Genomic DNA, 26,673 nt, shown 5'->3' on the forward strand with positions numbered 1-26,673 from the left:
TTAAGATACAGAAAGCAGTAAAGTAATTCACATATTAATACCAAGAGAATACTGACAAAGTTCACCAGGAGAACACATTCAGGAACATGGGATGATAAATTTGGATCTGACTCATTGAGTTTGAGAAACTCAAGAGGACTAATAGGTCCATGTGGTAATAAGAAACAGGAGCCTGGCACAAGAAGAAGACTGGACCAGAAAAGACTTTTTTAAAATTTGAATTAATTCCTTATAAATTGGGATAGTATGAATAAAACTAATATTTCTGATTAATGTGAATCACATGCTCTGAAGAGAATCAAAAGATTTGTTTCAAAATCACATTGGTTCTTAATATGTTACTATGGTTTAAATAGGTCCCCTCCAAAATTCAGATGTTGGAACTGAATGGCCAGTGTGATGGTATTAAGTGGTGGGAGTTTGAGAAGTGATTAGGGCATGAAGGCTCCTCTCCTTGTGAATCAGATTAAGGCCCTGATGAAACAGGCTTCCTAAAGCACATGGCTATCTTTCCAGTTAGCCTTCTACCATGTCAGGACACAGCCTTCACAAGACAACAGAATCTGCGGGTACCTTGATCTGAACTTCTCAATGTCCAGAACAGGAGAAATTTCTATTATTTATAAATTATTCAGTCTCTGGTATTTGATTATAGAGCCAAAAATGATTAAGATTAGTTACAGAGCCAAAAATGATTAAGACAGAGATTAACAGTAGTAATGATTTTTAAACTATGAATGATTAATTAATATGTGTGGAATTCGGGTGACCAACTCACCCTTTAAAATATATTTTAATAATAGCATTGACATTTTAATAATGGTACTCAAATATAACTACAGGGGAATCTAGCAAATACCTGTCGGGAAGGGCAGGCATTAGCCTAGTGATTATCATGCTCACATCTGACATATGCCTGCCTGGGTTTGGTTCCTGGCTCCAGCTCCAGACTCCAGCTTCCTGCTAATGCTCTGCGAGGCAGTGGTGATGGCTGAAATAATTGGATTCCTGCCCCCTGTGTGGGAAACCTGGATTGTATTGCTGGCTCCCATCTTTGGCCCCCAGCTCTGCCCCAGATTTGCAGGCTTTTGAGCAGTAAATCATCAGATGAGCATTCTCTCTCTCACTCTCTCTCTCCCTCTCACCCCTCACTCCTCCTCCCTCCCTTCCAAATATATAATTTTTAAGAAATGTATGCAAAGGTGTTTCTGTAAGAAAGTTCCCTTGAGGTGCAAATCATTTCCTTCTTAATTGTACTTCTGATCATTGCGCAATGGTCTGAACACTGATGCTTCCAGTTCAAAGATCCAGTCCATGGGGCCAGTGAAACAACCAGGGCAGAGTGTCAAGGGATACTGCAGGATTCAGAGGTCTGAGGAGCTGAGAGACAGAGCTGTGCACCTAGTTACGCAAATGACTAAAGTAGAAGGTATTAAGTGCCTATATACATGCCCTGAACACGCTGACAGCTTCAGTCTTATCACATCTAGCTTTATGATCTCAGGAAGACTACCTCAAATCATAGCCTAATTCATTAAGGACTTTATATACCCCTGGGGAGAGCTGTGACATCTTGCTACCAGCACAATGAACTGTTCTTGGAGGACCTCACAGAACAAAACAATCTACTTTCAAGAGTGGCCATTCACTTCTCTTTCCGGATTGAACATTCCTTGGAATATTATGCTCACCTTCTCCTAAGCAACTTGCATCTCTGAATTTTTTCATTTACAATGTTACACAAGCTGTGGGTAGGCTTTGGGTTCGGACACATTATTAAGAGTCATTATTACAAAAATACAAGATGTTCTGTGGGTTTCAATGGCCTATTTTCTGTCTTTAATTTCATAAAAGGGGATGGAGTAGGAGTTAAGTATAAATGAATTAAAGCAGTCCATTATTACTGTTCTTGTAAAACCTGACTTTCAGTTCTATAAGAAGCATTGCTGACAACCTATTTTTCAGATAGGCCACACATTTTAAGTGGTATAAGTAGGAAAACTTAGCATGTATACAAGGGAATACTATTCATCTGTAAAAGGATAGAATTCTATTAACTTTGGAACTACAGATTATTGTGTTTAATGAACCAATCCAAGCAGAATGACAAACACTACAAGATCTGTGTAACCCAAAAAGTTGATCTCATAGAAGTTGAGAGTAGAATAGTGATTATCAGAGGCTGGGCAGTGTCAAAGGGAAGAAGGGAGGGGAAAGAATGGTCAAGTCACAGACAGGGGAAGTGGTTCTGGTTGTTGTGTTGTGCAGGAGGGTGACTGTAGGTAACATAGTAGTGTATTTTGGTACAGGTTTGTAAAAGAGCTAGAAGAAGCATTTTAAATCTTTTTACCACAAAGAAATGATAAAGGTTTTAGTAAGTATACTTACCTTAACTTGACATTACACAAGGTATACCTGTGTCCAAACATCATGTGGCACCCATAAATATGTACAGCTTCTATGATTTGATATAAAAATTTTAAAAATTTGATATGACTTTCTTTATGCCAAGTTGTTCAGTTAGATATTAGAAGAAACCTAATATGTGCCAGCCACTCAGAATACAAAAAAGTCCAGTTAGGTAATTAAAGTAAGTATGGACACATTCATAAAACCTCTAGTATTTAACCACCCTCTTCATTCAAGAGCTGTTTATGGAATACTTAAGATTTGCCAAGCACTTTTGAGGTGCTGGGATATAGACAGGAACCAAAAAGATAACAATTACCACTAAATGGACAGAGACAAATACTAGATAAGAGCAGTATCAAAATTTAGATTAATATGTAGTAAACAAGTAGAATATCTACCATTTTAGGAAGTATTATATACCATGATGAAAAAAGCAGGATAAAATGTGAAAGAGGGTGCTTGTGAGATTTACTATTCTTAAGCAGATAGTATGGAAACAGATTTGAAAGAGGTAAGGGAGCACTGAATATGTGGATTATGAGTGTCACAAGAAGGGGAAAACTAGTGAAAATGCCCTGTGGCTGGATGCCTGGTATGTTCTAACAAAAGCAGTAACTCCAGTGATGCTGGAGCTAACTGAATAGGAATGAGACTCATAGAGGAAGTGGGGGCCAGAAAGTGCAGAGCTGTTAGGCCACTCAAAGGCTTTGTTAGTAACAGTAGCTATCATGAACAAAAGGACAAACATAGTTTGTTATCACAAACTTAAAAGGGCCACAATTTATCATAGTTCCTGTTATTCAACTCATATCTGAAAGATAGGCTAAAATGAATTAGTTTGAAAAAGCAAAATATCTCTAGATCAATTTGATTTCATATATCTGTGTGAGAATACAAATTCAGTGCTGTTAGGACTACACTTTTAAGCCCAACTCATTAGGGACAGGCATTGTGGCTCAGTGAATTGAGCCATTGCTTGGGACACTCAAATCCATATTAGAGCCGGCGCCGTGGCTCAACAGGCTAATCCTCCGCCTTGCGGCGCCGGCACACCGGGTTCTAGTCCCGGTCGGGGCGCCGATCCTGTCCCGGTGGCCCCTCTTCCAGGCCAGCTCTCTGCTGTGGCCAGGGAGTGCAGTGGAGGATGGCCCAAGTGTTTGGGCTCTGCACCCCAGGGGAGACCAGGAGAAGCACCTGGCTCCTGCCATCGGAACAGCGCGGTGCGCCGGCCGCAGCGCGCTACCGCGGAGGCCATTGGAGGGTGAACCAACGGCAAAAGGAAGACCTTTCTCTCTGTCTCTCTCTCACTCTCCACTCTGCCTGTCAAAAAAAAAAAAAAATTAAAAAAAAAATCCATATTAGAGGACTTCAGATCAACTCCTGCCTCTGCTTCCCATTCAATTTCTTGCTAAGGCGCACCTTGGGAGGCAGCAGATGATGGCTCAAGCACTCCAGTCCTGGCACCCTGCCCACCCCCCTCGTGTGAATGAACTGGATGGAATTCCTGGCTACTGGCTTCACCCTGCCCATGTTGCAGCTGCTGTTGGCATTTCGGGAGTGAATTAGTAGAAGGGAGATTCTCGCTTTCTCTATTCCCCTCTTTTTTTCTGCCTTTCAGATAAATAAAAATAAACAGATAAACATGAACCCACGTCACTATAGCAAGCAAGGAGAGTGGCACATTTTTGTTGCCCAGACATCATGAACAACTTGTTGAGAAAATTCTCAGATTAAGAAAGTTGGTAAGATTTGTCCTGTGACTATATTGATGTTGCTTGTGTTTGGAAATATTTCCAGGGAAATATGTACATATAGTTTTTGCCCTTTAGAGTGGATATTTTGGGTTCTCAAGTGAGGACAGCTCCAATGCCATTTTTAAGGAAAGCCTAGTTTGCGAGCAGAGATGCATACCAATTCAGAAAGCAGCGCAATGCTTTCAATTTATTGTGTTTTACAATAAAATGTCAAACTTGCAATCATCCTTTAATATTAGCAATCAAAGGGCTTATCAGAGAGTGTCTGCTACCACAAGCAGAGCTGAAAAGAAAGAAACATTTAAAGATCAATTATGACAAATTTAACTACTCATACTACTAAATATTTTAAGTTCCATACATGGATCAGTCATTATAAAAAAGTAAAGAATTCAGCCCCTCATTGAACTGTGTTAAATTACATTACTTGAACATTTCCAAAAAATGTTTTTCCTTTCTTCCTTTGTACTTGCTTTAAGAAAAAAAAATCGCTCTAAACCACTTTACATTCTGAGTAATCTTGTTGATGAAATTACCTGTTTTGTCACACAAGTGTACCCTGCGATGAATCTTTTGAGAAAAATTTATCTTACAATATATTTATTAACCTATATTCTTGAAGAATTAGAACTCATACATCCAAACTAAAAAATAAAAGCATATCTGGATATATATGATTATATGTACATATATATTTCATCTGACTACACCTATGTTAGATAATCATTGATTAATTCAGACAATTTAATAAGATTTAGAATGCTCAACTCTGTTAAAAACATAATTATTTTAATATTTTCTAAACATTACTGTATAATTACAAGCATATAAATTTTTTAAGTTGTTTAACTTTCAAATTGAATTAATCAAAATTTCAAAAATGGATATTAAAATATATTTAATATGATTTTTCTCTTTTATTATAGTAAAAACTAATACTCAGACAAGGAGGTTTAAAAATTATTATTATGTGTGTCAACTATCAAAATAAAGGAAGCTGATGTGGTAAAGTTATGGGCAGTAGAAAATATACCAGTTTAAAAGATTAGTAGCTTATAAGCATGTTTGAGAGACTTTGTCTCCTTATAAACTGTCACATTCTGATTTAGGATTGTTTGTGAAATGAATCTAGTCAGTAATGGGCCAAGATATCACTATACCCTTTCTCTTATAAATCACAGCAATTTACTCAGTAGGAATGATCTATCCTTATTCTCTCATTCCCCATAATACAATCACTTCCTCTCATAAGCACTTTCCCCCTGGTTTTCACAATAATGCATTTTCTGTAACTAACAACCATCATTTCCTGATTATCATGCTTCTATCCTTGCAGAGGAATGTGGGTCTTATGTGGGTCAGGGTCATCTTTCCCATCCATCTGTGTCTTGATGCTAAGTGTGTTGGCTGAAAGGTGAGTCTGGAGAGACCATCATTTTGCCTAGTCTATATCAAAGTTTGAATGCCCCCAAGTCAATGCCACTTTGATTAAGAATCAACAAGCTTTGGTGTGTCTAATACTATACTTTCAGAATAAGCACATTCAAAGACTTATTAGTAACTTTGCCATCTGTAGATCCCTGTAAATCTAATTTAGTGGTGAAAAGCCATATAGAAATTACTCTGGGTCTTTAGTGCATCATATAACGATGACTTTCCTAAAAGAATAAACGTTAAAAATCATTTGACAAGAACTTAACTAGATATGAAATTTTGAGCTCTGCACATCTGTAACTTAAATTGTGCATCTATTTGAATTTAAGTTCAGTATACAGTTTACTTAAATGACCTAACAATCAGGATATTCTAAAGACTTAGTACACTAGACCACCAGATCCCCAACAAATGTAAAATAGCTAAATGAAAGGTTCTGTTGTTTCTCAGGTTCACAACTATTAACAATTCTAGGACTGTCATTTGATTTTGATTCAGCATACCTAGAAGAATTGGCTGTGAGTTTTCCTCTAATCTCTCTGGAGTAGAGGAAATCTCACTGGGTGGGTAGATTCCTGTCTTAAACAATTCAGTGGCCCTAGAGAAGCTAAGTAATAAGGTTCACCATATTTGTGCACACCCAAATCTTAGAACATATCCTCACTCACTGGTGACAGCACTGTGATAATTAGCTGCCATTCCCAAATGTTGGATGTTTTGCTAGAGCCCAGTGATTTCCCTGGCTGGGGTAGAATATCACTATTGGTGTATGAAATATCTGCTACCATTTTAGAAGACTTTAATAATTTGTTTTACAGTTAGAGTCCAAATAACAAGATGTTATCACAAAGGGCAAGTACAGCAAACATAAGAATTTGTTGGATTGGACTACTTGATGAGTACTGAGAATGGCTTTTGGATGTTCACAGTATTAGATTTCATTTATAAGGTCATCTTATGCTTAAATGATTTATTTTGGACTCAGAATCAGAGCTCATTTCAAACTGGCTGCAGTTGGAAAAAATCAAATGCAAAAACAAACAAAAAAACACCCACCCTTTAATTTTCAATGCTGGCAGTGCCAGGGGAGAATTAAAATATTCTAATTTCAGTAATATTACTTAAGGATCAGGTAGTGCATATTTTTCCTAGAAGAATATCATGTTCATAAGACATACTTTCTATAACTGTGGTCCTTCAAATGTGAACTCCAGAACAGTGTCATCAACATCACTTGGGAAACCACAGAAAAGCACATTCTGAGGCCATACCCCAGGCTGACTGATGCAGAAATAGAGGGTGTGGGACCCAGGTGGGTCTAACAACTGAGGTACAAGTTTAAGAACCACTGTTCTGTAACATCAACATGCCACTTAAAAAGTAGAGACATTGCTCTTCAAGCTAGGTAACCAGTGATCATAACTCAATGCTAAAGGTGGTAAGGTAAGGGGATTAAGTCATTGTTTCTGTGAAGGTTAGGGACGTTTGGCAGGTGGTAATCCATAAGGGGATATGCATCAGTTCACAGACACACTGGTCTTCTTCAACCTTTCTTTCTACTTTAATTTTCTGTGTTTTATTATAAACTTATAGTAATCAAAGTATCATGATGTTGGACAAAGAATTGATATCTAGGTAAGTGGAATGGCATAAATAGACTCAGACAGGCACTTATACTCAACTGTTCTTTGTCAAAGGGACAAAGGAGGTCCAGTGCTGCAAATGTGGTCTTAACAAGTGGTGATGTCACAAATGGATGACAATGTAAAAATGACATATGCTGTGTATCTAACACATGAACTTGTTCAAAATAGTGCTATATATAAAAGTAAAAAAATTTTGAATAGAAAACAGAGTAAAGTTATAGGAAATCCTTTTAGTGATAATTCCTCCATACAACAGTGAAGGCATCATCCATTAAAAATAAAGTGTACTTTGTTAAATTAAAAATGTCTACTGTAAGAGTCAGCATTGTGGTGCAGTGGTTAAATTGCATCTCATATCCATGCAAAGTTGAATATGAGCTACTGTGGTTCTGATTCAGCTTACCACTAACATGCTTAGAAGGGCAGCAGAAGATGTTCCAAACACATGGGTCCCCATCACTCATGTGGAGACCAGGACAGTGCTCCTGGATCCTGGCTCTGGCCTGATCCAGACCTGGCCACTGTGGCCACCCAGCAAGTCAACTGGTGGATGGATGATCTATCACTCTTTCTTCCCTTTTCTCTCGGCCTCTCTGTCTCTGTCTCTCTCTTGTTCTCCCTCCCTCCTCACTCCCTCTCTTTGTGTCTCTCTGTCTGCCTTGTCCTTTCTCTCTGCTACCCTGTCGCTCAAATCAATCAATAAATCTTTTTTAAAAAGTTACTGTTCAAGACACTGTTAAAAGAATGAAAGATAAGCTCCATACTGAAAGATATTTATTTTCAAATGCATACCTACAGGATTTAAGTGCAAAATTTAGCAAGAACTTATAAAGCTCAACAACAAGAAAATAAATACTCCAATTGAATACTGGGAAAATATTTGGAGAATCAACTTTACATCACATACCTACAAGTCAGAAATAAGCACATAAAATATGAAGAATATTGCTATAAGAAAAAGGAATAAATTGTACATGAAAAAGTACAAATAAAAAGAGCAATGAGACAGACTGCACTTATAAGGATGTTTACAATGAAAGCAAATAGACACATGTGAAAGTGCCAATGATTTTCAAGTATATAGAATTTCAGGACTGGTATATAGAAGTATATAGAATTTTCAAGTATATAGAATTTATCCCACTGGTGAGAATACTTAATGATATTTTACAAGATATTTGCAAACTATGAAACTGATAAAAGATTAATATCTAGGATCTATAAAGAACTCACAAAACTCAACGAAAACAAAACAAGCCATCCAGTTAAGAAATGGGCAAAGGACATGAACAAGCATTTTTCAAAGGATGAAACTCAGAAGGACATCAGATATGAAAAAATACTCAGGATCACTAGCCAACAGGGAAATGCAACTAAAAAGTCAAAATGAGGTTTCACCTCATTCCAATTAGAATTACTATCATTCAAAAATCAAGAAATAATAAATGCTGACAAGGATGTGGGGAAAAAGGTACCCTAATCCACTGTTGGTGTGAATGTTAACTAGTACAACCATTAAGGAAGACAGTATGGAGATTCTTCAGAAATCTGAAAATAGATCTACCATATGACCCAGCCATCCTACTACTGAAATAAAATCAGCATATTAAAGTTATATGTACCCCATGTTTATTATAGCTTAATTTACTGATATCATTATTAACCTACACAGTCTAAGGCTCTCAATTCAGTGACTAGACCTGACCAGAAAGAGTCCAAGGCATTAGACATTGCAACATTAGGATCCTTTTAGCATCTGGAGCTCTCTGTAGTCAAATCAGGGCTCTCCCAAATTCCTTAGTAAATGCAGAAGAAACAGCTGAATTTTCACTGATCTACAGCCTGATGATCAGGCAGAAACTTAACTGATGTTAAAGAACAAAATTCATACTTCACATTTTAAGAGAAAGAAGGTTCTCAGAAGAGTAAACATAAATTCAGTTCAACATGAAAGTTGAATTTTGAGATAGGAAAGTAGAATAATTAATTTGAATTTGAAAAACATAAAATGGAGTTGAGTTGTAGACAGGGACAATATTCCCTCTGCCCTTTTTTTCTTAAAAACTAAGTTTTCTAAAATACTGATGATTTTTTTAAAAAAAGCACTAATAACCCTTATAATATCCTTTCTTTATCTTTAGTATTTTGCAAAAAATGTATTCTACATGCTTATATAAGTGTGATTGCAAAAATGAATGCTTTGGGACTGTGCTGTGGCATAGCAGGTAAGGCCACCGCCTGCAGTGTCAGCGTCCCATATGGGCATTGGTTCAAGTCTCAGCTGCTTCAATTCCCTTCCAGCTCTCTGCTGTGGCCTGGGAAAGCAGCAGAAGATGACCCAAGTCTTTGGGCCCCTGCACCCGCATGGGAGATCTGGAAGAAGGCTTTGGATTGGCCCAGCTCTGGCCATTGTGGCCATCTGGGGAGTGAATCTGTGGATAGAAGACCTCTTTCTCTCTCTCTGCTTCTACCTCTCTGTACCTCTGCCTTTCAAATAAACAGACAAATCTTAAAAAAGAAAAGAATGTTTTAAGTTCTAAAAAAGCAGCTTGATTAATTTTCAAAACCTCTTTTGACATTAAGTATATGATTGAATACTTACTACTTTAATTATTGTGTTTATTATTTCCTTTAAATTATGATTTCACACAAACATCTTTTGTTTGTAATCATACATAGCACTCAAATTTTAAACATTATTTTTCCTCTACTTACTTCATAGGCCATCAAGCTATTATTATTCTGCTTCACTATCATTTGTTAACAGATCCTTATTTCAACTAATCACCTAAATATTTTTGATGCTTTAATCCATTCCAAAATAGGCATTTATTTTTGTTGTCTGTAATTGTTTTAAAATTATTGTTTTAAAATTCTTCCATATTTGAAGAAATGAATATTTCTTATATTAATGGAAAAGAAAGTCATATAATGATCAGCAATATAAAATAGATTGTTTTGTGAAATAAAAGCTGCATATACCAAATATGGACAGTTACTGACCAAGAGAATTTATATTTTGGCCATAATCATGCAAGGTTTTGGAAGACAAAAAAGCTTTAGGCAAAAACATTGGAGAAAATTAATATAAAACACTTTGAAATATGGACAACTTCTGTATTAAATATTTCTGTATGAAAGTCAAGTGCCTTTCTTCCATATTTAAAATGAGTCTTAGATGATGTGTGGCCACAGAAGGTAGAAACATACATGACATGGTCACCTGCAGATGTAATAATTCAGACACAAGTTTTGGGAGATACAGGTGGAGAAAGTGAATTCTGGGAGGCTTTGCAAATTAGATACTTAATGTAATACATAAAGAAATAGTAGCTGGTCTCCAAAAAGCCAGGTCAGGGGAGTGTAAAGGGAATTAAGAAAGAATAGCAAAGAACCTGGAGCATAAAGAAGAGGAATGCATGTGTGGGGAATATAAACCGAAGCATTAATGACCTGTTGTACAGTTTACTAATAATGACATCTTTTACATCAAAGAGAAAACTATGAAAGATTTACAGCACAGAAATGACATGATCAGCAAAATGCATTCAAAAGCTGAGTTTAGAGGAAGGCTGGAAAATGGACAGAAGCCAGCACTGTGGCCTAGTAGGATAAGCTGCCACCTGCGATGCTGGCATCCTAAATTGGAATGGTGGTTGGAGTCCTAGCAGCTCTGCTTCAAATCCAGCTCCCAGCTAATGTGCCAGGGAAAGCAGTGGAAGATGGTTCAAGTGCTATGGTCCCTGCCAGGGGATCTCTCTGCTAGGGAGATCTGATGGAGCTTCTGACTCCTGGATTCAGCCTGGCCCAGCCCTGGTTGTAGCTATTTGGGGAGTAAACCAGTAGATGGAAGATTGATATCTCTCTCTCTCTGCCTTTCAAATAAATATTTTATTTAAAAAAGAAATTGGGTAGAGAAAGGGCATTTCAGTATCTTTTATAATAATCTATTAGGTATATATTAGCATTTTTGATTTAGACACCCTTACTAAAGAAAAGAAACAAATGCAAGGGGTGTTTAGAGAGTAAATTCAATGGTCCTTGGGTATTGACTTGTAAACCATGAGAGTGGTTAAAAAGAAGTTAAGAATGATTCCTAAATAGCAGGTTTCAACAGCTAGATTAACAGTGGTGCAACACACTGAAACAGGGCTTCCCAAGGGGAGAAAACGTGGGCAGTGGGGCAGGAGCAGTGCTATCATGGAGTGTAGATGTCTATGGAAACCAAAATGGTCATCCCAAAAACTTCAATACAGTCTAGAGCAGAGAGATTTGGTCTTGAATTAGACATATGAGAGTCTCATGCTACTCATTTTGAGTACTTCCCACAGCATTTAACTAATTTCACAGAAGTCTGCCATGCTGTCAAGAACAAATTACATTTATTTTCTTCAGTGGCAGCAGGAGAATGCTGATTTACAAATGCACTGCTACCAAATGGGCTTTTCTATGTCTTGGATTATATCTTCCTATTTATTGATGTCTTATATCACAGCTTACCATTATATAATTTGTTTTGATATAGGAAGGATGACTTCTATCTCTGTTGCTATGATATTACATTAGAAGTGCATTGCACAGTTTAGAATAAGGGAAAGAATTGAATATATGTTAGAACCTTAACAATTCTTATTTTAAAGAACATTAAGGTATAGTTCTCTATTTGCTTTCTCTTCTTTTTAGATTATAAACTTGCATTCCTTGGAAACTTCTTTGATGAGGCATGTTTTGCTGAATTTTTTTAACCTAACAGATGTTTGGGTAGTTAAAATTCCTCATGAGTATGGTATCCTGTGGTTTTCACAACCTAAGTGTTACTCAGGAATTTTCCTTTCTTGCTGTCTTCCAGTCTTGGTGGTCCATAAGAGATGCACATTACAAGAGTTCCATTGCGTTCCATACTAATTTCACACCCACACTCCTTTAAAGTTGCCCATTTCCATAGCATCTTAATTACCTATTGTGTGCTCCATAGATACATAACAATTTCCTGTTTTACATTCACTCCACATTACAGAGTTCAATTTAGTTTTGAGTATAAGGAAAAGCAGAAAAATAAGGGAAAATAAAATAATTTGCAAGACTTTAGAGTTTCACATTAAACTTTTCTGCTTTCTGCAATTTTTTGTGCTTTGTATCTAGAGCCACTCAGCATGAAGAGTTATGGCGATTAGACAGATAATTTATGGAGAAACGAAGTTTGGCTTTGGTTATCTAGATCAGGGTGCATGGGAAAAAGAAAAGTTACTTTGAGTTGGCTGAGAATTGTTTCCTTTATTCACTCTATTTTACAATTGTAGACTCAGAGTAATCCAATTTAATTCTCAGCTTGCGTTCTGACTTTGTTCCCTGGTCTTCAATTTTGCTGCATTTTCTTATGCTATTTTCCACTAGGAAACTTTTGGATTTTTTATTACTCATACTGGGTGGGTTTTTGAGTTATTCAAATTTTGAACAATTTAATTCCAAGTTAATTATCAATTCCTAAATATCAAGATACTCCTGGTTTTGATAGCATGTTATATTAATAACTGTTAGGGTACATCTTGAAGTTAGAACAAAATTCATTCTTATCTAAAATGGTTACTTTGTATGATTTTATATTGCTGTTTGATCTTTAATTTAGAGAAATGGTTAATTTGCTTTTCCCTCTGTCACATCATGAAACAACATACTAGTTTTTTGAGTCAATGATAGATAATACAAAACTGAATGATTTCCTTCATCCTGGTTAACTTTTATGCTTGTAAAATGTGATTTTTTTTTTGGTATGCAGAATCATTATCTATGTATGGTCTACTGTTACTATTAAAAATATTATTGTTGTGCTAGATTTTGTTGCTTGACTATTCTAACTCCTTTTTTTCTTATACTATTTGCTATTGTACCACATAAATTATATTGCAGTAATAAATGTACTATCTTTTTGTCCTTATCAAATGCAATATCAGATGATCTCGCCTTGGTTTAATGTAATACTGAAAACTTTTCTTAACCGTACACTTGTGAGTTTTTTTTGAAATGCACATATATTTATCATTAGAAAACTGTCCCTTCATCCATTGGAAGCAAAATATTGCTCCATTCCTGAGAATAAAATAAAAGTAATCAACTTATAGTCATAATTGAAAAATTAAAGTAGCTTATTATGTTCACTAACATATGACTACTCAGTTGAAAAGCTATGAATTTTGGGAATTTCAAGAAAATAATATGTGAAATACCAAGAAAATAATATGTTGGTTTTCACAATGTTGAAGCATATGAATCTTTTCATCTTTCTTTCCTAATCACAGTGGTATAAAGTCAACTTTCCATGTGTCCCCAGGAAATAAAATATGATCATAGACCGTAAAATGGGGCAGGAAGTAGATGAAATAAGGTAGAAGGAATGACATTTAAGTGGAAAGGCTGGAGACTGTGGGATTATTTAAAAATTCAACTTTCTAGTTCCATTTACCAGCTTTTGAACTGATCATGTTATATGTTGTTTTATGCTAATTAAACATCATCTATAATAGTGTTAAGTGTACTTGCAAGAAATGGTGCATACAGAAGGTCCACTTCCTGGCTCAGTGTAGTAGATAGAAGCAGGTGCTCCCTAAGCAAGCTGTTCATGAGGAGTAACATGTGACTCCTTAGTGGCAGCAGAATCATAGGCACAAGAATATTCTGATCAAAGGTTACAAATCAGCTGTTCACAGGCCAGACCTGGACTACTGATATGTTTGGCTTGCCCAACTAAATGTTCTTTTGTCAACAAAAATTAGTTGCAAGCAAGAAAGTATTTCCACATCTAAAAAACAATCAAAATTTCTGTGTCTCTAAAAATATCAGAAGACCTAATAGTCTGGGCTGTCTGTCGGACAATAATCAAGCAGATGTAAGTAATGGCTCTCCCTTTGCACAGCACATTTGCTTTTATTCTGCCATGGCTGTGACTACGGTGATTGCCTTATATCAATCAGCTTCATTCATTACGGTACCTGCCTCACTCCTTTAAGTAACTTGTAGTTACCCCTGAGACTTTAACATTTGTTCATTCAGATGTCTCATTTTTCTATCAAATCTGCATTTGTGATTTTTTTCTTATATTGATTAAAACAACTAAAACCTCTATTTTTAGCCATGTTCTAATCTCTGCTCCAACTTCTGTTTTCTAGTTAATTAGAAAATACTTGCTTCAGGCAAAATAAGCAGACTGAAATTAATCATACACAATGATTAATCTAAAATTGAATTTTTCTTTTCCATATTACTTTATGCTTGTTTATGATATTGCATGCTTATCCTGACCATTGTCTGCAATAAAAAAAAATTCCTCCTTCCTTACATACTAGTTTATTCTATCAAGTTTTACTCAATCATTAAGTATTTGTGGAGTATCTGTTGGTACTATCTGAGTAATAAAGAAATAACAATGATGTAAGAACCCTCTAAAAATAAATAAAACTGGGGCTGGCGCTGTGGGCAGTGGGTTATCGCCCTGGCCTAAAGTGCCAGCATCCCATATGGGCGCCGGTTTGAGACCTCGTTGCTCCTCTTCCGATCCCACTCTCTGCTATGGCCTGGGAAAGCAGTAAGAAGATGGCCCAAGTTCTTGGGTCCCTGCACCTGCGTGGGAGACCCGGAAGAAGCTCCTGGCTTCTTCAGTGCAGTTCCAGCCGTTGCAGCCATTTGGGGAGTGAACCATCGGATGGAAGACCTCTCTCTCTGTCTCTCTGCTTCTCCTCTCTCTGTGTAATTCTTTCAAATAAATAAATAAATCTTTAAAAAAATTAACAAAACCAAAAAAGATCAGTCAATGATAAAGTGATGTTTAGGAAACTACTGCATTATAGATTGAGTGGTTAGGGCAATTTTTTCTGAACAGTGATCATATAAGTAGAGATTTCCATAAAGATATTTTACTCATGCAAAGAAGGAGAAAGAATACTCCACCCAAAAGGAACAGAGTACAAAGGCTCAAGTTCTAAGAGTTTATCATCTTCTAGCAACTACAAAAAAAAAAAAGTCTAATGTGTATGGAAGGTAATGGTAGGGGAGGACTCTGTTATAAATGATATTCAGTATCAGAAAAGAGGTCATGTGGGTTTGCCAGCCATGTTAAGAAATTTTAATTTTATTCTAAAAGCAATAAAAACAGATTGAAGAGCTATAAACACGAGTGACACCATTTGCTATGGGTTGAAAAAGATCAGCTTGAAATTCTCAGGAGGTCTGGTAGGCTAGACAGTGGTAGCAGGTGAAAAAGGGTTGGTCTTACATAAGAACATGCAAATGGAGGGGCTGCTTGGATGATGTGGTTGACATGAATCACTGGCAAAATTAAGAAAACAACAAGGGACTAGTGTTGTGGCATAGTAGGTTGCCAGGAACTTTGGGGAATTTTAGCAAGCGATACATTTAGTCTCCTAGAAAATACAGCCTTATGATCAGTTTATTTTACCATATATATATAAAGGCCTAATACAGTATCTTTTTGCTACTAAAAGTGTGAATGTGTGTCTATGTATTATTTTATTAATATATACCAAAAGTTTTTAATTTTTGATTTGAACATGGAAGGAATCCCCTAATCAAGACGGGAGGATAGTAACACAAAATCCATAGTTGGAGGATTGACAAGGGATGGGTGACCCAGCAGAACTGTAATTTGCTGGGCTGAAGCAGGAATATCATTCAGTGAAATGTGGACATTTCTCAGAGCTCTGGCTTGCAGGACTTAGCTTAAAATTTATTTAGCCTGCATGGAATTTATCCTGATTCCATGTAGATGGGTTTCAGGATAAATAATAGAAATGTATTTGCTTAATTATGGTTAGTGATGTTCTTATCTAAACAAGCAGGGTAATCAGCTTTGAGATAAAAAAGTTAAGTGGCAAAACAGTTTTTACCTACATGTTGAGTGATTTTTAGGAAAAGCATTTGAGAGCTTTTTCCTGACTGTAAAAGTTCTGCAAGATTATGTAGATGGCAGAATAATTTTGTGATTCTACTATGGACTTTCTTTTACTCTCCCAAACTTAATGTGAGAGTTGGACACTTAGTATTTCTTTGGCTCAGATTTTTGGATGGATGTAAAGCACAAGTTGAGAGCTGGCACCGTGACACAGTAGGCTAAGCCCCTGTCTGAGGCGCCGACATCCCATATGGGCGCTGGTTCGAGTCCTGGCTGCTCCACTTCCGATCCAGCTCTCTGCTGATGGCCTGGGAAAGCAGTGGAAGATGGCCCAAGTGCTTGGGCCCTTGCACCCGTGTGGGAGACCCTGAAGACATTCCTGGTTCCTGGCTCCAGACTGGCCCAGCTCTGGCTGTTGAGGCCATTCAGGCAGTGAACCAGCAGATGGAAGAGCTTTCTCTGTCTCTCTCTCTCTTGTTCTCTGTGTTATTCTACCTCTCAAATAAACAAAATCTTTAAAAAAAAGCACCAGTTGAAAATCTGTTTGCATGCAGATCCAACAGTGTTATTGTGTGTAAGCCTCAAGCAACTAAAAAGATTGTAAAGCCCCAAATAAAAGCAATACAGAGCTTCCAGAGAGGAAGGGGAAATGCAGGCATGGATCAAGGGCACTAGATGTCAATCAGTACATCCTACAGGGAGACTACCGAGAGGCTTAGCACAGTAATTTGCAGCAGTTAAGAATCTGGGACCTTGGCACAATTCTGGGAGTTTGGGAAAAGCCTTAATAAAGACTGACATTGAATTCTCCATTGGATTTCAATTTAGTTAAAAGTAAACATGTTGTTGCAAATGTTAGTTTTATGTACTGTGAGCTTTAAGTTCAATGATTTTAGACACAACTGGATTAAGTAGAACCCATTTGTATATAAACATAGACTATAACAGAAATCAGTATGTACCTGTCAGGAAAGTACTTACGGCCAGGCAGGGTCTGTGCAGAAATCCAGTTTGATGCATTGCCGTAGCCAGCATTGGTGCTGGCAGCCACTTGGAATCTATACCACCGAAATTTCTTTAATCCATATACTGTGTCTTCTGTTAGGTTAGCTTCATAGAGGTATTGGATTTTTTGATATTCAACACATTCTTCAGATTCCCATTCTCTGCATTTTTGAGCACGAAGTTGAGTGGTGATCTTGTAATTTTGGAAGTATCCAAGGATAGTTTCAGGTCTTATCCATGTCAATGTTGCACTTGTTGACTGAACATTAGAAAAAGTAATATTTGTGGGAACACTGGGAACTAAAAATAAATGGAAAAATTAAAATCAATAGGAATTATAAAATATTTTATAAGCAGAAGAAAGAAGTGATACCTTATTCTATTAAGATGCACCTAATGTTGAACTATCCAGTTTTTACAGCACTTAAATTAATGTCCTTACACTAAATGAGCAAAAGCCCAAGCTGGTATTTCACAGACTATTTCATAAGGTAAGGCATAAAACTATATGTTTTAAAATTCCTGTTTCCAAATCCTAATATACATGACTTATATAAAAATACTGTGGCTTTATATGGAGCAAAAATTTACTGCTACAGAAGAAAATGTCACGCTCTTATCACCCTAAGTACTTCCCTGGTATGCTCTGAATTCCAATATTCAGTTCTCATGAGATTTTTTAAATTTAATGTCTAGAGAGACACAGTCATAAGCACCTCTCACATGTAGTAAGTGTTGATTATAAAACAACTTTAAATATTACTGAATAAATTAATTTACACAGTTGATTTCATCTTGTTAATATTTAAAGTGAACAAAATCTTCTCTAGAACACTGATATTAATACACAGTTAAGGTATCTATATATCACCTACAATCTAATGGTCCTACTTGGAGTTCCTTATTAGATTTTACACTAAGCATTTGCTTGCTTTGAGCCTGGCATTAGAGATTCAAGATAAAATAAAATTCATGTTCACTTATTAAACACATGAAATGTTATGGTTATAAACAGGAAAGAACAGGGGCTGGTATCATGGCATAGCGGGTAAAGCAGCCACCTGCAGTGCTAGCATCCTATATAGGTGCTGGTTTGAGTTCCAGCTGCTCCACTTCTGATCCAGCCTCTGCTATGGCCTGGGAAAGCAGTGGAGGATAGCTAAAGTGAGAGACCTGGAAGAAGCGCCTGGTTCAGATCAGCACAGCTCCAGCCATTGAGGCCACTTGGGGAGCGAACCAGTAGATGGAAGACCTCTCTCTCTGCCTCTGCCTCTATCTCTGCCTTTCAAATAAATAAATAAATCTTTAAAAATAAATTAAAAATTTTAAAAAAAGAAATAGGAAAGAACAATGAATTAAGTGGTTTTGGAATGTTCTCCAACTATACTTTTTCTTATATATTTTAAATGCTTTGCTAAGAAAGGAGATTTCAAAAAATGGCAAATGAAAAGTATGTAATCCACTGAAACAACACACACATGAAGTAAACATCTGGTGAGCACCTCCTATATGAGGTGCTATTGTAGGTGAGGGATATACACAAGCAAAACAGACAAAAATCTCTGCCCTTGTGAAATTAAGGAAGAATACATGCAATAAAAATATAAATGCTATATAAAGTATTTTGGATGATATTCAATGTTATGAAAAAAATAAAGCAGGGAAGAAGGAGAGAGTATTTCAGGGATACTTAAATTTTAAATTGAGTGGCAGTGAAGGCTTTACTATAGGAAGACACAGAGTTCCAGGGGCTGACACTGTGGCGCAGCTGGTTAAGCATCACTGGCAACACTGGCATCCCCTATCAGAGAGCCAGTTCAAATCCCGTCTGTCCTGCTTCCAATCCAGCGCTCTGCTAATGCATCTGGGAAGGTAGCGGATGATGGCCCAGATGGAGTCCTAGGCTCCTGGCTCTGGCCTGCCCAGCCCTATTTGGGAAGTGAACTAGTAGATCTTTCTCAATCTCTCCCATTTTCTCCTGTCACTCTGCCTTTTAAATAAATTAAAGATAAATATATAAATAAATCTTTTTTTAAGAAAGCAATAGAACAACAAAAAAAGTCAAGTTACTCATGAAGGTGGGGTGATAGCCACATGAATATTTCAAGGAAGAAAATTCAGACTAAAATACATGGAAAATACATGCCTAAAGACCCTAAGTTGGAAGCATACCCGATATGTTTGAGGAATAACAAGGAGGCCAGCAAGACTCACAGGAGCTGTGGTCTAAGAAAAGACACTAAAGGCCAATCGTGTACAAAATGACAGGAAATTGCTACGGCTTTCACCTTTGCAGGGCAGTGACACCTTCTAATGTATGCTTTCACTGAATCATGCAGGCTATGTTCAGAATAGACTGAGGGGAGACAAAGATGGAAACCAGGAGGCTGACTAATAGATTATGGTAATGTCAGTGAGTGCCAGAATCATGGTGAACCGGCCCAAGATACAGCAGAAGTAACCAGAGGCATTCAGATCCTGAATATACTCTGAAGGCGAGTTGGAAGGATTTGCTGATGCGTGACACGTGAGGTGTGACAAGGAGGAGTAAAGGAAAGGCCTGAAGTCTGGGGATGAAGGGAATGGAGATGTGAGGTCACTGATACCTCTGGAGGGAGAAAGAGTAAGCATTTATTTTGAGGAGGTTAACTTTGAAACTGCCTCTCAGCACACAACAGCAGGCACCAAATGGTAAATGAATGCTTGAGCCTAGAGTCTAGTAGACAGAGTTCAGGACTTGAGTTGAAAATCTGGATTTCCTCTCAAAAGTTTACAGAATGGCCGAAGTTTTAGCTTATATGTCAGTTACTTCTAAAACATCCACAGAAAAATGGAATTAAAAGAACTTAATTTTAGTGTAGAAAAGTTTTGAAATTAATGCACAATTTCATAATACTTATTTTTCATGAACTTCTTGGTGATCTTCACATTTGCCCAAAACTGAAAGTGGAGAGAAAGTCTAATGTAACGAAAACAACTTAAATTTAATAACTTCAAGTAATATTTAATTCAATTACCGTTTTCAAGTACTCTCATCATCAAATCTCACTATATCTAATTGAACTTTACAAATAAAACACTTAGTATACTATTTACAACACCCTCTTTCATCTTCCTCTTTCATGAACAAAAGCAGTTACAGAAAACATTATTTTTTAAGAAAATTTATTTTACATTTATAGAAGAAGTCATAGACCTGATTAAAAAGTAGAATATCTATAACTTATTCAAGTTCCTTGGTCACTAAATTTGAACTCAGAAAAAAAAAAAAAAAAGATGTAGTTTCCAAGTAGTCCAACCTAAAGCATAGAGCTATGAGTGACTTGGGGTTCATGAAAGATTTTCAGAGGAATCATGGCATATGAGATGGAATGTCATTATCTGCAATAGAGAGAGCCAAGAAGAGGGAATGATATGAGCTAGGTTTGTAGCATATAATCCATGTTGGCAGTAACAGAGAGGCTGAATAATTCCCTGAGGGCCTTAGGCATCAGAGGAGCGTGTAGATAGCTTTTTAGACAATGGAGAGCTATCAAAGGTATCAGAATGCGATGTTCAGGAGTACAGTTTATCAAGTACGGTCTAGTTATCACACAACAGGAAAAATCCATAGACCACTAAAATTCATGGATTTTTCCAGGGAAAAAGAAATAAGTTGGTAGCAATAGGAAGTAAGTTATTTTTTTAGATTTGGGAGGTTGAATCCATAAGGAAAAACATGAGAAAAATCATAGAATCTCAGAATCTGAAGCTCAGAGATTCTCAAGTTCTGCTTTTCTTTATCTGTGTGTCTGTAGGTAACCTCTACCATTCCCAGTCCTATGTTCACACGATTGTTGGTTATTTAATCAAATACTCACCTGTGTACAAATGGGAAGGAGTTTTGTTGCCATAATTACTACAAATCAGTTTACATTAAAATTTATATCCAGTTGATTTTATAACAAGAGTCTTAAAAGCAGAATTTTTCTTCGACTGATTACAGAAGGGGAAGTAAGAGGTTGGAAGCAAGAGATGGATCAATGTACTAGTTTCCCGATTTTTGGCTTTGAAGAGGACCTCTTAATAAATAATGTATACTAGCAGCTTGTGGGTAAGAGTCAATCAGGAAATGAGGGGTCTCAGGTCTAGCTACAATTGCAGGAACTAAGTTCTGTTACAGTGATGTAAGCTTGGAAGACACTGAATTCCACAAGGACATGTAGTTGATTGACAACTTGATTTTAGCTTGTGAGATGATTTAGCATGCCTGGATTTCTGACCTATTGATCTATGAGCTAATAAAAGACTTTGTCATAAGCCAACAAGTTTGTGATGATTTATAGACTTTCCTCTGTAAAATTACCAGTCACTCATTACAAAGCCTCTGCTTAAGCATATAACGCAAAGGAAAACTAAAACTTGAAACTCTTTAAATTTTTTTCAGGTAGCTCTATTTGTACAATATTCATTATGTTGAACTGATGTCTACTTTCCTGTAGATCTTAGCTCTGCACTGAAAAGCAACCTAAACAGGCAAAATCGAGGTTCATTTCCACTTCACTACAACATCTTATGCCAAAGATCTAGAAATATTTTGCTTTTGTCTCCCAATCAAAATTAGAAATCTACTGGGGAGGCATTTAAGGCAGCAGTCGTCTCTTAATAGACCACCATCCCACACTGGAGTGCCTTCTTTGCATTGTGAATCATCCATTCTGATCCAGCTTCCTGCAAATGCACCCATTGGGAGACAACAGATGATGACTCAAGTGTGTGAGTCCATGCCAACCACATGGGAGACACACACTGAATTCTGGTATCCTGGCTTTGGTCTGGTCTGCCCTGGCTGTTGTATTTGGAGAATGAATCACCAGACAGATTTCTGACTGTCTGTTTTTGTCATTGTCTCTGTCTCTCTCTGTGTATCTCTGCATCTCTCTGCCTTTCAAATAAAATTGTTTTTGAGATAGTATGCTTTTAATTTACATTATATTCAAAGGCTTAATGCACCACTGGTTCTGCAGGTAAAAGCAGTAGGAATATAGGCAAGAGCTACAAACAATAACAAAATGAAAAGATATTGGTTTCTCTCTCTTTTTTTAAAGATTTATTTATTTGAAAGGCAGGTTTATAGAGAAATAAAGACACACACACACAGAGAGAGAGAGAGAGAGAGAGCGAGAGAGAGAGACAGAGAGAATCTTCCATCCACTGGTTCACCCCTGAAATGGCTGCAATGGCCAGCGCTGGGCCAGGCCAAAACCAGAAGCTTCTTCAAGGTCTCCCATTTAAGTGCAGAAGCCCAAGGACTTAGGTCATCCTCCACTGCTTTCCCAAGTGCATTAGCAGGGAGTCAGATTGGAAGTGGAGGAGCCAGGACTTGAACCGATGCCAATATGGGTTCCTGGTGCTGCAGGCTTTAGCTTAACCTGCTATGCCACAGTGCCAGCCCCAAGATATCAATTTCATTCATATACAGTAAACTTGAAAGTAATCATAGATAATTAAAATTATAGCATATTAGTCTTTTAAAAATAAATTCAAAATATTACAAACATAGCAAAATATGAATCTTTAGGTTATGTACATATAAAAACATCAATCTAGATTTAGGTTCTATCTTCCAGAGTCTATGCTAATACTTAGAATAAAATAGTCATGTAGGAAATATTTTTGGAACGTATCAGCAAAGGATCAGAGTGTACAGCAGGAGACTTGATTTGGAAAGATGGTGAGTAAATGCTTTCCTTATACTGGATACTTTCATCACCGATCGGAAGAATAACAAGTAGCTTTCTGGATGGAAAACATCAGGGTATGTTAAAACCCCGAGAGAAAAGAGAGCAAGGCACATAGTAACACTCCTGGGTTGATAAGGTGATATATCAAAATAGAGAAAAGTGGAGATGAAGACCAGAATGACATAATTTTGAGTCTTCCAGACCTAATTCAAGACTTTTAGTTTCATTCAAATTGCAGTGGAGATATTTGGGAAGTTTTATACTGCTTTTTGCTTTCATTAAAATCCTACACTCTGCACTATTTTCTTGGGAACCAGGCAGTGTGTTCCAGATACTTCCTTTTCTTTGGGTTCCTCCACCAACCATTCTTCCCACGTTGAACTCTTTACTTAGTACAGAGTTAATCTTAAGTGTACAAAGTCAATGGAAACAGATCTTACTAAAAAATAAGAATGGGAATAGGATAGGGAGGAGGAAGAAGGGTGGGAGGATGGGTACAGTGTGAAGAAGCACAATGTACCTAAAGTTGTATCTATAAAATGAAGTGTGCTACCTTAAATAAAAGGTTTCTGGGTAAACAAAATAAATTCTTTCTATAGGAGTTGCTAAGCTGTTAGAGGTGGGAGGAACAAGGGACACATTCCTAAGCAAGTGTACTAAAGAAGGTAGAGGAGTCTTCCCTTCCCACTTCCCATCCAAACAATGATTAGATGTCCATGACTCTGACCAACATTTTTTCCACCAATGTTCAGATTTTAGGAAAGACTTTAATGACAAATTTTGTAGCATCAGAATATTCTTCAGCTGAATCACAGACTCTGATATTTTCCAAATAAGTTTCTCAGGGAAGAAAATGTTTAAAAAGATAAGCATTGTAACTTGACAAAGAAACAGGATCTAGGCTATAGTTGTTCTTAACCTGGCCATGGGAAATGTAACAATAATTTCAGTTGCTTCTCATGTAACAGGCTCTGTAATGGGTACTCACTGTTTGTTGACTAATGAATAAATTATGGTTCATAGAAACAGTCCTTTGATTTTTTTCATGTGGTATAAAACATAATCCACATTTTTCAGTCAAATTCATTTAGAAAGATGAATGATAAATCTGATCTGAGACCAAATATATAATGCAACTCATAGACTTTTTTTCAACAAGGCAACCTCAGAAGTACTCATAAGTGACCAGCAGTAACCTTCTTTCATATCCAGTATCTTCTCTTTTGATGAACTGTGTGTTGAACTACACTATTTCAAGGCAACTACCCTATTGAATTACAGATACAAAAAGGATTACACTCATTTTAGCATGGAGAATCAGATTTCCATTCTTTAAGAATGACTAAAAACCTCAAACTTTTTTCTATCCACAGATGGTACTAATTTGAACACATCATTCCATGCTTCCTGGAGTAATCACACAGCTTGCTTAGATTTTCTAAACATGACTGAACTGTGATGAAGCGATCAACATTAACTGCCAAGGTATTCAGTAAATTACTTTTTTATTCATAAATTATTCTTTCTGGTGAAACACTTTTATCACAGTTGAAATGAGGGTCGGCAAATCCCTATAAAGATTTGTTACACTTTTAAATGCATGCCAGTTTTTAGTGACTATTTAGTATATTCCATTTAGAATATGAAATGTATATACAAAGTAGTTTTGTATTAACTTCTGAATATTAGCAGCCTCTCTTGGTAGGATTCTGATCCTGGTTTAGTACATTAACTTGGAAGACCAAGTTTAATTATTTACTTTATTTACTACTATTTATTTTGATCTTCAAACACAGGCACTCTATTTGTTAAGCAAAACAGATATCTCAAAATTTATATTTATGTATTTAAGCCCTACAAGAGTGTCAATATAATCTTTTCCAGCTTATAATAAATAGTTCTCTTTCTGGAGATTTTAAATAATCTACAACCATTTTAAAAATACTAGGTACATATATATATAATCTAAGCACAAACAAAAGTACAGTTTGATAACACTAACACAGTATAACTCAACACAATATTTGAAGTTCCTGAAAAGTGCAAAGCACATTTCAGAACTGCAGATACAAGTTCAGCACTAATGAGTTAAATCAATACTATTTACTGTACATTCACACTGAATGTTATGGGTGGGTTAAGAATCTTAAGGTGTAGGCCAGTGCTTGCGGCTCACTAGGCTAATCCTCCACCTGCGGCGCCAGTACCCCGGGTTCTAGTCCCAGTCGGGATGCCGGATTCTGTCCCGGTTGCTCCTCTTCCAGTCCAGCTCTCTGCTGTGGCCTGAGAAGTCAGTGAAGGATGGCCCAGGTGCTTGGGCCCTGCACCCGCATGGGAGACCAGGAGGAAGCACCTGGCTCCTGGCTTCAGATTGGCGCAGTGCACCAGCCATAGCAGCCATTTTGGGGGTGAACCAATGGAAGGAAGACCTTTCTGTCTCTCTCTCTCACTGTCTAACTCTGCCTGTCAAAAAAAAAAAAAAAAAGAAGAAGAAGAAGAACCTTAATGTGTAAAATCTTGTATGTGTGTGTATATATAATAGTGTGAAATATGTATGTAATATATATTCTATTAGCTGAACTATTATATATAGCTTGTATACAACCAGCTCAACCACAAATTTGTGATAACAGCAGGAAAAGCTCATTGGAAGGAGAAGATCTAGGAGTTGTAATTGGAAGAAAAAATTGTGACTCAGTAGAGATGTGAAAGAGAGATGTTCAAGTAGGATGAACATGGGGATAGATAAAAATGTCAACAAAACGTTTGTCAAGAGTGGAGAGGTATGCTAGACTAAAGAAAAATAACCCAAGGAGCAGTAAGAAAAAAAAAAAGAAAGGCTATCAGGTAGTTTTATTGAGAGAGCTGGTGGAAATTTGAGAGAGAATTTTAGATGATGTTTACTCTACAGACAACAGAATACAATTGATGGAGATTAGTAGGTGATGTGTAACCTTAAATCTGAACCTTAATATATCTTGTTATTATGGAAGGTAAATTTGATGGAAAGTGGTTAGATATTATATACATGAAATACAATATAGAATACAAAAAATCATTAGAAATGCATCTTTAAAATGCAAAGAGATATTGGTGGAATATGATGATTACTGGGTAGAGATAAAACAGAAATAAAAAGCTGAATGCTTCCAGATATTAGGTTAATAAACAAAAATGTAGGTTGTATTTGGCTCTGACTGCTATAACAATAAAAAAAGCAAATCAGGATTGTAAATCTCTGTGATCATAAATAAAGACAAAGTAATGGAACAAAAAATAATCAACTCAAGTTTTGAAATCAAAGACATAGTTCTCCTGAAAATGATGAAAAGAGGACACCATGTAATCTAATGAACACTGTCTTCAACAACATCCTTACATAGTAAATAGTGCACATGTTTAACTTGGCTCTCTTTTATAAAGTCTTTCAATGTAGGTGTGTGAAATAATTCTCAAACACTTTTGATAAAATGTTTTCTCCTGGGGCCGGCACTGTGGCATAGCGGGTAAAGCTGCTGCCTGCATTGGGGACATCTCAAATCCCATCCAGCTGTCTGCTATGGCCTTGGAAAGCAGTAGAAGAGGGTCCAAGTTCTTGGGCCCCTGCACCCACGTGGGAGACCCGGAAGAAGCTCCTGGCTTCGGATTGGCGCAGCTCTGGCTGTTGCGATGAATTGGGGAGTGAACCGGCAGATGGAAGACCTCTTTCTCTGTCCTTCCTTCTCTCTCTGTATAACTCTGCCTTTCAAATAAATAAATAAATCTTTTTTTGCCTGCCTTTCTTTTAAAATGATGAT

At 36.8% G+C, this 26,673-nt stretch overlaps 1 protein-coding gene across 1 annotated transcript in view; it reads right to left on the reverse strand.

Moving 5' to 3' along the window:
- The window catches only part of PTPRQ (protein tyrosine phosphatase receptor type Q), a 217,095-nt gene that overhangs the window by 80,236 nt on the left and 110,186 nt on the right, over nt 1-26,673 (reverse strand). Inside the window, exon 26 of the mRNA XM_062202056.1 lies at nt 17,130-17,453. Coding sequence (XP_062058040.1) covers nt 17,130-17,453 — 324 coding nt within the window. The remainder of the gene's footprint in view (nt 1-17,129; nt 17,454-26,673) is intronic.

The sequence above is a fragment of the Lepus europaeus genome, chromosome 10 (genome assembly GCF_033115175.1).
Source record: "Lepus europaeus isolate LE1 chromosome 10, mLepTim1.pri, whole genome shotgun sequence".
Lineage (NCBI taxonomy): Eukaryota > Metazoa > Chordata > Mammalia > Lagomorpha > Leporidae > Lepus > Lepus europaeus.